Here is a 13,140-nt window from a genome sequence, read left to right on the forward strand (position 1 = left end):
TCTGGCACCGGCCGACCGGGCTAGCCGAGTGGGTAAAGTACCTGCCCGGCAACCCAAAGGTCGCGGGTTCGATTCCCGCCTCGGGCTTGGATCAAAGTACTGCAAAAACCTTGGGAGGTGCAATATGGCCACAGAAGCCGATGCGCCAACAACTATCAAAAAAAAAAAAAAAAAAAAAAACTCTGGCACCTGTTTGCACTGCTCAGAAAACTTCATATCTGACTGTACAATTACCCCAAGGTCTCTTTCATTCTCCACTACCCGAGTGTAACACCACACAGTTGGTACATTTCTCTGTGGTTACTTCTACCCATATGCAGTACTTTGCATTTGTCACTGATTTAGCCCATGTTAAACTTCAGTTGCCACTTCTCAGCCAATCTGCCCAACTTTTCCAGATCCTGTTGCAGCAGCATACTGTTATTAACAAACCTCCCCACCTTTGTATCATCTGCAAACTTTGACATTAAACTTAATATACCTTCATCAATATCGCTGTAAATATACAAAACAACGATGGGCCCAACACTGAACCCTGGGTGACGCCACTAATAGCATTAGTCCACGAAGAGCAGTATTGATTACCACTCTCTGTGTTCTCCCAATCAATCATCCTTTCATCAATTGTAGCAACTTTCCCTTAATGCCATACTGCTCCAATTTGTACAGTAGCTTCCATGTGCAACATTATCAAAAGCTATCCTGAAATCCAAGTATATATCAAAATTGTTTTTTGCATCCAGTTCCTTTGTGACCACGTCATAGTATCCAATCAAATTGGTCAGACAAGACTTATAGATTATACACTAGCTGATCCGGAAGCCTCCTAGAGAGTTACCAATAGGTTCGGTCCGGTGTACTAACTAGCGGTCGGCCTGCGAACACCGTTTTAGAGCTGCACCCTCGAAATGTAAGGAATATTGGATCTCGACACGACATTCATCATAACCTCAAAAGTCATCAATCATACTGCATGATGGAAGAGATAGGGAAGGGTTGACCGGAAGTTAGCTCTAGAGACTAAACATGGGTTCCACCACTTCAAGCCTCCAATAAGCAAAGTGGTGGTATTTCACCGGTTGATGAGAGTCATCTACCACCTAGTACTGCCTGGTAACATAGAGGGGCAGCGTTCCTCCATGTGGTGTGGGTGCCACACCTCGACCCCTGCTTACGTTGGTTCACACCTGGGTGGTCACCCACCATGCACTTGTGCATGGAGGTTATACCTAGGATTACACTAACAGTCCCACCACCATGAAGGTGCAAGCAGAGGATTTGGCTGTCACAGACCATCCAGACTTCGCCGAAATTGGGTCCACTTAACTTGAGTGTCACCCGAATATCAGTTCCATCAGCATTTTAAACTCCCAGGTGGAAAGAACAGCTTGTCTGGCATATCTGAGAGAATGTCTGTGACAACCTCAAGGACCAAAGATGGTCCTTGAGGTTTTAGATGCTTCCTCTGCATCTAAAAAACTAGGTGTTTTCTCTTTCACTCTCAGCATTACTTTTCTTCCAAACAGCTGCTCATTCTGTACAAATTGCAAATTTGTCCTACAATTGAATATCATTCCCACATCTGGGGGCCCCAAAACCTCTCTAAGGCTTCTCGAATCCACTGAAAAGAAGGCACCTCCGTAGCCAGGTGGGAAGGAGCAGCAGTGCGTAGCACACGCTTCTTGATTAGACCGGGGTTCGAGCCCGTTACCACCAAATACGAAGGATGCGGAAAGGTCACGAAATGACCACCGCATATCCCGGAGCAATATGGCCTTAGTTGCTAATGCTCCTAAAAATCAAATAACAAACAAACAAACAAACAAACTGAAAAGAGGGCAGTTAGGTTAATTAATAGGCAGTCTCTAACAAACTCTCTCCACTCCCTGTCTCATAGACATTCTGTTTCTGCTGCATGCTTTTTCTATAGATACATCCATGAGCATTATTCTTCTAAGTTGGCTTCTATAATTCCTGCTACCTCTCCCAAACCAATTTCAATGTGTGTTGCAGCCAGTCAGCACCCTTTTACTTTCCAATTTAAAACTCACAGAAACAACTTTTCTACTTCCTCATATATTCCCTGAACTACCATTTTCTGGAACAACCTCCCTTCATATGTATTTCCTGAAAATTACAATCTGAAATTGAAGTCTAATGTCAACAAGTATCTTATTTCATCTTCTCAATCTGTAACCCATGCATGGTACTAAGAACAATCAATTCTCATTCCTCTCGTGCTTGGGGGTTTCATTAAAAAAAAAAAAAAAAAAAGTCATACCCAAATAGACTGCTTTTAATTAGTGAATTTCAAAATTTCCATTTCAAATAATAGCATATTATGTATCACAAAATGTAAAGTTTTGCTGATTATTATTACAAAGGTGATTCAAATGAAAACTGTAAAATCAACATAAAATACATATAATAAACCTCCTTAGTTCAAAGTTAAAGGAACCAAAATACATGTCTACAGTTGTGCCCCTATCCGCTGTTTCGGCACCACTGATTCAGTTACCTGTGGTTAACCACGGAAAAAAAAAACCGAAAAAGCTTAACACGTACTACTCGCCCTACGTGTCCAATACAATGCTTACCTTTATTTTTTATGGTGTCAATTTTAAATCAAATAGCTGCCCTTTATTTTTTACAATGTCACTTATGGTTTGGTCACCAACATTATAATGGTTCTTTAGAGATTTAATGGATGCACAGTTTTCAATCTTTTGAATAATTTCAAGTTTTTGTTTAATTTGAAAGCACAACTCTTGCGTTTGGCTATCATTTTTGCGATTTATAAACAAAAAAAAAAAAAAAAAAAATTGTTACTATAAAAAAAAATCCGACATCCCTGATATAAATAACGAAACAAAATTTGTCCTTTTGCGGTGCGACAGAACATAACAATCGATGCAACGCACTAAATCAAACATTTTCTCTCTCTTTTTTTTTTCTTTTGTTTTTGAGTGGTAGGTGTGAAGACAGCAGGAGTTGCAAGATAATAGGTACACTAATCTCCCAATGGCAACTTATAACACCAGTTCTTGTCACTCAATTACGACTTGCAAAATATCTGTTTATACCTCTTCTAGTTATTACTTGAATTTTATGATTTCTGGTTGATTCTTTCTTTCTTTTTTTTTTTTTAAATTGGAGCCTTGAAGTGTCCAGGTTAAAAACCAACCCCGGTAAATTGAGAGTCTGCTGTACTTTATTATTACTGTATTTAATGGTGGTAATGTCTTACTGTGTGTTTAATTTATCAATTAAATTTTATTATACGTATGTACAAGAAAATCACGTTATATATGGGGCCAGCAGGTGTTCGCTTATATTCGTGGTTTCAGCCATCCCCGATAGGCCTTGGAATGTATCCCCCATGGATATGGGCGTCTTACTGTATTTTGATTTAAGTGAGTTTGAAAATCTACAAGTTCAGAACATGGTGGTATTAATTAGTGAAGAGAAATTTTTAGTCACTCTTATTAATACTATGCAATTCTCATTTCTAAGTTTCATTTTTGCCACCATTATACAGTTTGATGTATACAAGCTACGAGTAAAAATAAGTGCTGTTTTGTTTATGTATAATTGCATACCTTTGAAAGAAAGAGAAAGAGAGAGTATCCATACTTTTAGATATTATTTGTAATTGAAGAAAAAAAAGAGTGACATTTCATTTTTTTGCATTATCACTTTCATTAAACTTCGTTAAGCACAAACTACTTTTACTACACAAGCCATTGACCAGCTGACATCACTTTTAAATAGCTAAGAGTGGTAGACAGAAAAATATCCAGTGCCTGAGTACAGCTGAATAGCATATGTATGACTGAAGTTGTGAAAGTTTACCTTGGTAGCAGAATTAAATTCGTTTATTTATTTTTTTTTTGTGTGTGTGTGTGTGTGTGTGTGTGTGTGTGTGCAGTAAATAGTAATCTATTTACTGAAAAGATTAACCATGGAAGCTGCATTAAAGTAAAATATTACATGTAATTAAAAGAAATAATGCATAAAAAAAAAACCAAACTTATTTTTAGGAATTATAGTGCCAGTTAGATAGCATGAATCAGAGCTGTACTACTCAATATGTTCTACGTTGATAATAATATTAGTAAATTAATAAGAGGAGTTTACCTCAATATAGTGCGTAGAACACTTCCGTATGATACCCTCCAGAAATTAAAATGGAAAAAACGAAAAAAATCGACAACTTACCGGTACATTAGAGTAAAATATAAATAATTAAATAATCGATTTAACACAATTCATTGAATTCAATTGAATTGTGTTAAATCGATTATTTAATTATTTATATTTTACTCTAATGTACCGGTAAGTTGTCGATTTTTTCGTTTTTTTCCATTTTAATTTCTGGAGGGTATCATACGGAAGTGTTCTACGCACTATATTGAGGTAAACTCCTCTTATTAATTTACTAATAGTGCCAGTTAGAATAGTTTGGTTCAAATGCAGATTTTTGTATCTTATCATTTTTTAACTTGGCTTGGCAAAGTAGTATTGAAAATGGGAGAAAAGCTCCCGAAGCAGTTTCATGATTAATTTCTTCCATAAATAGTGACTTAATTTACACACACAAAAAATAGATTTAATTTCACCTAACCAAAGTAAAATGCAAAATGTTTTAAGGCTCTACCTGCTTATACTGGCCTCTTGCTCAGCTGGTCTAAAGTAATATCAAATCAATCAAAAGTTTGCATAAGGGGTCTAAGACTAGCATACATAGTTGTAACCAGAGAGTAGTCCAGCACTACATTACAAAGTTTACAGAATGAGTGGTAGTGGTAGAAGAGAGAAGAGTCACCCTCCTTTTCACATATTACAGGTCTTAACCCATCAACAGTGGCATGAAGGATTTGATCTTCAAAACTGTTCACTTTTTTGATGCTACCTTTATTTACAATCTTTTCTGAATACAACTGTGAAAAATCCATTTTTTATAAACATTTTCAAAAATAGCTATTAGGAGTTTCAGCTGTGTGGATGGAGTACATGAAGCACGGATTGCTGAAATATTGTCCGGGGGTCTCATTAACTCAGGTCTGACTCAGGATTAAACAGCAAGCAATATCCAAAAATATGGATACTCACTCTTTAGAAGGTATGTGCAATTATAAATTATAAACCAGACAGAGGTCATTTCAATGCACAGTACTCATATACATTGAACTGCATGACTATTATGGCGACAAAAACAAAATTCAGCAATCTTTGTTACTATGTGCAAGAAATTTAAAAATATTTCACAAGCCTCAATGTGAATTCTTTAAGATGAATTGTTAATTTTTTTAAAATCCTTCAATGGGAATGTCCTCCCCACACTACATTTATTACCATTTTCTTCAAATTGAGCATGCAAGATTTGAACACAAGAAGATTCACAGTACCTGTGTTGGGAACTGTGAACAAGTTACAGGAACCAATTCAGACTTTGAATTTCATCACTGTAGATTTATTTTGAATAATCCATATGAAAATGCACATAAAACCCTATATTGTTGGTTGGGGAATGGTAGCATTATGAATAACCTTACATTGAATTAACAAGGATATACTGTATTATGCAAAAAACTTTTAAGTCAGATTACTGCTCTAAGTCTGCTTGCAATACCGAGTGCACATAAATGCACCATCTACTGACAATATTTGGAAAAGTCAATTTTCAAGATGGTGGCACTCTTGCAGTCATGCACCAAGTTAGAGATGCAATCTGTAATACATTTTTTGAAAGCAGAAGGAATAAAATCTGATGATTTTTATCATGGGATGTTGGTTTGATATGGTAAGCAGGCATGGCTCAATGGCAAGTCTGAGTAAGTGCATAAGTTTAAAAATGGTTTGAAAGTGCTAAAGGCTTCTTGCATAGAGCATGCACATGGTATCATAGAATCAGAAGTTGTAGTGCCAGTGGAAAACTTATATAAGGAAACTATTGCATTACTATTGAATGATAGTAACACACCATATGGCAATTATTATTATTATTATTGTGGTTTCTCCAACAATTTTAACAACATAAAATAGCTAAGCACATCATGTCATGTCATTAGAAGTCACAGCAGAAGAATTCATTGGAGAAAACCATTGCATTACTATGAAGAAATTACCACAGCATGCAAGTTTATTATTAGTTCAGCACATACTACTGTTAGTGAGGAGTTGCACTCTTGAAAGGTGTGTGCATGATGGATTCCTTGGCATTTAACACCACCACTTTCCTGGTGTTAAATTTTCTTTATCTGAAAAAATGACGACTTTGTGTTCTGTGCTTATTGGAGGTATGAGCACAAAGGAGACGCCTTCTTAAAGCACATAGTGATCAATAAAGGCTCACGGTTTGATGAAAGTAAATACTCAAGCATTATCAGGGAAAGTGTTACACTCACTATAAACTAGGTCATATTCTTGAATATTATCCGGAGAGAAAAGAAACAATGATGGATGGCAAACATTGTGACGTGTTTGTGAACCATTTAAAGTGACAAAATTGAAAGAAACTGTAGTTTGTTGTCTTTAGTGTGTGTGTGTGTGTGTGTGTGTGTGTGTGTGTGTGTGTGTGTGTGTGTGTGTGTGTGTGTGTGTGTGTGTGTGCGTGTGTGCGTGTGCGCTGAATTCACCGACTTAGCTCCATGTGATTATCAGCTTTTTTGGATGTCACTTCTCACCAGATGGAGAGGTTAAGATGAAAGTGCATGAATGGCTTCACCACCAACCACAAAACTTCTCCCAAGGAATCTAGGCATTAGTGCAGCATTGGAGGAGTGGAGTGAATATTATAGGAAGTAAAATTAAAGACTGACACACTTTTATTAATTATAAATTTATTTATTACTAAAGCAAACATGATTATGTCCACACTACGGTGGAAACAAAAACACTAATTATACCACAGAGATAAATGCAGCAAGTGAACGCAACAGTCGCTATACTTGGCAAGGTACACATTTGCTAGCTGAATTCCAAGCTAATCAGTGATTGAATAAAGTATAATCAAGGAAATAAAAAAATCAAATCATGAAAATACAAATTAAGGAAGGTGACTAGCTTTTGGCAATGTAAATGCATGACTGCTTGCACAAGGAGGCACACCCACAAAGGACCAGTGTTACCTCCACAATGAATACACTGAGATAAATGAGCTAAAATAAAGACAGGGAAATGCACACCACTTCTTCAGGAAAGATCAATGCTTATGGGTTTCAATACTGTTTAAACAAATAAACTAGAGAGCAGGGGTCACAACATGTTTTTAGGTTTAGTTTGTTCATTCCTTTTCATTTAGTATTTGTATTGCACAGGGACATCTGTTGGCAGTCAAGGACTGAAATACGATTCTTTTGGAACCCACTGATTTTTTACTGATGTTCCCTGAACAAGTTGTGCTCGAGTTTCTGGTCACTATTTTGGTTCATTTTTCTCAGTTCAATCATCGTGGAGGTGATACTTGTCCTTTGTGAGGGTGCATCTGCTTGACCAGGGAGTTGTGCATTTGCACTGCTAAAGGCAATCATCACCTTCCTTCCTTTTTATTTTCACAAGTTGATTTTTTTTATTTGATTACTGATCAAATAAAATGAAAGTCATGTAGCAAAACTGCATGCTACCAAGTGTAACCTAATGTTAAAGTCCCTTGCTAGGTTTAGTGTGGTATAATTAGTAATTTCATTTCCACCACAGCTTTGCAGTTTTCATTTGAACGACCTCTGTATTATATATATAGAAGCAGATAATAAATATATATACACACACACAAATATAAAAGTAGTATACAGCATATGTATATACATACATAAACAAACACATACACTGCAAATAGTGAATAGTCATCAGTGCCAGTGAATAGCTTGACAAGGTCATATTCTTGGCATCATTAATGTTGTGCTCCCTTGCCCACAGCTTTATTATTAAAACCAATGGTCTCACTCGCCAATCAACTAAAAAAAAAAAAAAAAAATCATCCTGTCAATTATAAAATCAAATATTAGGATATCACTGAAGCTTAATAAAAAAAACAGCATAACAGAGTTAAATAGTAAAAGCTTCTCACATGGAAACAATTAAAAATTATTATTTAAAATAAATATGTTAAAAATATTGACCAGTTAGAATAATGATCAGTTATCAGTACCCCAAAATATGATATAGATAATAACAACCATAATCAAAATTAAATAATAGTTGCTTTGAAACTTCAAAGCATAGAAGAGTTGAAGGAAAACACATGACTTGAGTAAAAGGCAACAATACAATTTTAAGCATTATACAAAAACAAAGCTAATCCTCCAGTATAACAACTGACATACTGCTGAAATCTGAGGTTTTTGAACTGAAGAGCTGTTGTTTGGAATGGATACACAATCATTTTGTAAAAGTAAATTCACTGAAAAGGAAAATTAAAATTAAATGCATCTGAAAGCATTAATGTATTGTTATTGTTAGATAATATACTTATACATCCTCCTGCTGAAATTGTATCAAGCAAAGAAGTCAATATTGTCCTTAATTACCCAAAACACTGAAAGGAAAACAGTAATAGAAGTAAAATCTAAAAAGCAGTCTAAGATCACACGTAAAAATGCTCATAAGCAACTATTGGGGGGGGGGCAATCAGGCAGTCAAAAGCCATAAAATAAAATGTTAATTTGTCTATAGAATCATGCCAGGAGTACTGCAAATAAATTAAATGAAATTGAGCTTTGATTAAGTCAACTAATACTGATGTAGTTGGGCTTACCAAGCCATGGTGCAACTCACGGGCGCCTCCGTAGCCAGGTGGGAAGGAGCAGCAGTGCGTGCAACTCACAGAAACAAGATGGAGTTTCCCTTTGGTGAATATTGTGTTCAGGAGAGACATGGAGGGAAGGAGTGGTAGGGAAGTGATGCTTCTCACCAAAAACTGCCTTATGGTTGCAAGAATATTCCCTGAGTCAGATCAAGATAATGCAGATGTTGAGTCAGTATGGTGTGAAATGATTTGCAGAAAAGGGAAAATAATGGTTGGAGTACAATTTTAAGCATTATATTATTTTGATTTATTGGCATTATTTTGGATATGCTACAAGCCAAAAGACTGAGGGGCATGACAAAAATCTCTTGAGGCAGATTGAATTGGCTAGTAAGTATGAATGTCTCATTATGGGTGACTTCTCTCCCTCTCTTATAGAGTGAAATATGGGGATGGTACAACTATCACGGTAGCAGTTTGTTTTTGAATAAGCCAGATGAGGGCTACTTATCCAAGAAAGTAAGGGGCACTAATATCCTAGATCTGGTTCTCACTAAGGAGCCTAATTTTTAACAAAAAGTTGATATAGTGAGCACAAATACCATAAAATGGGCTACATCTAAAGAAACTATGGTCAAAGGTAAAGGGTAGAATTGCAATTTACAGAGAGGAGACTATTATAGGAATGATATTTTTGACATCAGATACAAATATGCAAGGAATTTATCCTCAAAGCCACAGATGTACAGTAGACTCTTGATTTTCCCTGATAGATGGTAAAAAACAAATCCCGTATAATCGATTTCCCAGTTAATCCAAAAATACAAAAGTCCCCAACATACGTAAGAGATACGTTCCAGAACTTCTTACTTCGTCGAGTTTTACGTAACTCGGGAATAACTAATAACATATGCTACTATATTATTATTGACAAATCTGAATTCTGCGCGATACTTGTTAATGTTTGGCCATTTTGATACATCCTTATTATAATGATTCCTTAGAGATTTAACAGATGCACCGTTTTCAAAGTTTTGAATAATTTCAAGTTTTTGTTTAACTGAAAATGCAACTTTTTTTGCGTTTACCCATCATTTTCGCGATTTCTAAAGAAAAAAAAAATTCCGACATCCCTGACATAATAACGAAACAAAGTTTGTCTTTTTGCGCTGCAACAGAACACAACAATCGACGCGATGCACTAAAAAGAACTAAACGTAGCCCAGTGGTCAGGAGCGAGAGTGCATAGCACGCGTTCCTTGAGTGGACCGGGGTTCAAGCCCGTGACCACTAAATACGATAAATACTGTATTTGTATTGACGATTTATTGTAAACTCTACTGACTTGGTTGTCGTGCCGGAGTATAAACAGAAAATTTATTTATTTATTTATTTAAACATTTGGTCTCTCTCTTTTTTTCTTTTTTTTGAGCGGCGAATGTGAAGTCTGCAGGGATTGCAAGATAATAGGTACACTAATATCTCAATGACGACTTATAATGCCGCTTGTTGCTTATTTACGACTTGCAAAAGAAAATATCTGTTTATACCTATTCTAGTTATTACTTGAATTTTTTTTTGATTTCTGTTTTTTTTTTTTTTTTTTTTTTTTTTTTTTAAATTTGGAGTCTTGAAGTGTCCCAGTTTTTATGATCCTGGTTAATCGATTCTGCTGTAATCGTATCAGTGGGTCAAGTTCAGTAAATGTAAGGTGCCAAAATGGATGACACATGAGATTAAAAATTTAACTGAGGAAAAAAAAAAAAAAAAAAACAATGGGAGTTATACAAAATCATGTGATTGTGATTTATACGAGCATTATATGAGGATATGTAACAAAGCCACTAATGGGATAGGGCAGGTGAAAGCTGATTATGAGAAACCGATAGCAAATATATATAGAAAGTCAAGCACCAAGGGCTGATGACTGAATAGGTATTTCTCGATATTTACCATCAAAAGCAAGCATTTCTGGGGGACTGCTGTTGTTTGTTATTTGGTTTTTAGGAGCATTAGCAACTAAGGACATATATTGCTCCGGGGATATCCGGTGGTCATTCCCTGACCTTTCCACATCCTCCGTATTTGGTGGTCACGGGCTTGAACCCCGGTTTAATCAAGAAGCTTGTGCTAAGCACTGCTGCTCCTGCCCACCTGGCTATGGAGGTGCCTCAGATTGCTGTAAAATGAATTATATAAAGATTCTAGAGAAGCATTTATTAGAAAATGCTACTGGAATTAAATAAGGGCAAAAAGCATTTATTAAATAATTGGAGCAGTGTGGCATTGGAGGCAAATTGCTGCTATGGATAAAGGGATGGTTGAGTCGGAGAAGACAGAGAGTGGTAAATCAATGGACCCTGCTCTTCGTGGACTAATTTTATTAGTGGAGTCCCTCAGGGTTCAGGGTCCATTGTTGTTTTCTGTATTTATAAATGATATTGATGATGGTATATCAAGCTTAATGTCCAAGTTTGCACACGATACGAAGGCTGGCGGGGTTGTCAAGGACACTACTGACACTATGCTACTGCAACAGTATCTGGAAAAGTTGAGCAGATGGGCTGAGAGGTAGCAAATGAAGTTTAACATTGACAAATGTAAAGTGCTACATATGGGAAGCAGTAATCCCAGAGTAACGTATCAACTCTGTGGTACCACACTGACAGTGGTAGAGAATGAAAAGGGCCTGGGGGTAATTGTGCAGGCAGATATGAAGTTCTCCGAGCAGTGCAGACGATCTGCAAGAGTAGCTCATGGTGTCTTGTCAATGATATACAGGAATTTTTCTAGCAGGGATAAGGAGGTGATTATCCCCTTGTTAAGGCAATGGTCAGGCCACACCTTGAGTACTGTATACAGGTCTGGTGGCCTCATTTTAAGAAGGATGTAGAGCTGTTGGAATGAGTAAAGAGAAGGGCAAGGGTTGCTCTTATGAAGAAAGGCTTAAGTTTTGCAAATTACATTGTCTGGAGACTAGGCACCTGCGAGTTGATCTGATTGAGGTGTATAAAGCCTTGAATGGTTTGAGCATGCTCAGTGCAGATGGGATTCTTCCTCTTGCTGAGAACAATCGCCTGAGAGGGCATAAATTTGAATTGAGGAAAAACGGTTGTAGGATAGATGTGCAGAAGTTTGCCTTTAGCCAGCAGGTGGTTGATTGCCGGAACAAACTTCCATCTGTCGTTGTAGAAGCTGACAGCTTAAATAGATTCAAGGCTGTTGGTTGGTTGGTTGATAGGGTTTTATTGGCGCATCAGCAACTAAGGCTATAATGCGCTAAAAACTTGTTATAAAAAGTAAAACTTTCAGTGACCTAAAGAATTAGGTCGCTAAGTCCGGGTAAAAAAAAACAAGTATAAATTGTAAAAGACAAATATCAGTAGATAACAATAAGATTTTTTTTTTAATTGTTAGTAAAAAGGTTTACTGATTTTAAAAAACTAAAAATAGCAGACACATGGTCATTGTCAGATAAAATCTGACTGAGTGTATGGGGCTCAGTCAGATGATTAAAAGCGGTAAAACGAGCATTTCTAAAACTGGTACAATCACATAAAATATGTTCAATGGATAAAATGGTGTCGCATTGCTCGCACATAGGACAGTCATCTGCCCTCAGCAGAAAAGAATGTGTAAGATGACTGTGTCCTATGCGGAGACGAGCTAGAACAACTTCCTCCTTACGATTCCTGCGCACACTAGACTGCCACGGTTCAATTACAGGCTTTATACGATATAATTTATTCGCAGTCTGTCTATTCCACGAATCCTGCCATTGGGAATGTATCTTTTGATGTACTATTTGCCTGTAGTCTGTATAGGGGACTAACAGGCAGCGGTTATTATTGGGAATTGCTGATTTGGCTGCGACGTCAGCCAAATCATTTCCCCTAATCCCAATGTGGCTGGGAATTCAGCAGAAGCGGATATCATATTCGCGTTCATGGAGAACGTGAATCTTCTGCTGAATGCTAGACAGAACTGGATGAGGATTATATCTCACAGATATTAAAGCCTGTAACATGCTAAGAGAGTCGGAATATAAAATGAACCGTTGGTATTGGCATTTACTAATGTGATCCAAGGCTAACTCTACAGCGTGCAGCTCTGCAGTAAATATACTGCATTCAGAGGGAATCTGCTCTAATATAGTCCTGTCTGTAAAGACAGCACTATATGTGGGATCTGCTGCTGTCTGTAAAGACAGCAGCAGATCCCACATATGATTCTGACATCGAACCGTCTATGTAGACTGGCTCGAAGTCGGAATATTCAGTTCGATGTGCTGAATGAAGCTGCAGGTAGACACATGATGGAGTGTCAAACTTTCCCCAGTTTCTAAGCGACAAGTCGCATGCCGGGACACGAGCATGTCAGGGTGGAAAGGGTTG

General features: G+C 37.0%; 1 protein-coding gene across 1 annotated transcript in view; it reads right to left on the reverse strand.

The window, feature by feature from the left end:
* LOC150091576 (poly(A) RNA polymerase gld-2 homolog A-like) overlaps positions 1 to 13,140 on the reverse strand; it is a 359,740-nt gene that overhangs the window by 73,968 nt on the left and 272,632 nt on the right. Inside the window, exon 9 of the mRNA XM_090384638.1 lies at positions 7,827 to 7,955. Within this exon, the coding sequence (XP_090240764.1) occupies positions 7,827 to 7,955 (129 nt within the window). The remainder of the gene's footprint in view (positions 1 to 7,826; positions 7,956 to 13,140) is intronic.

Source organism: Mastigoproctus giganteus, chromosome 1 (assembly GCF_048544385.1).
Source record: "Mastigoproctus giganteus isolate SK-2022 chromosome 1, ASM4854438v1, whole genome shotgun sequence".
Taxonomy (NCBI): Eukaryota; Metazoa; Arthropoda; class Arachnida; order Uropygi; family Thelyphonidae; genus Mastigoproctus; species Mastigoproctus giganteus.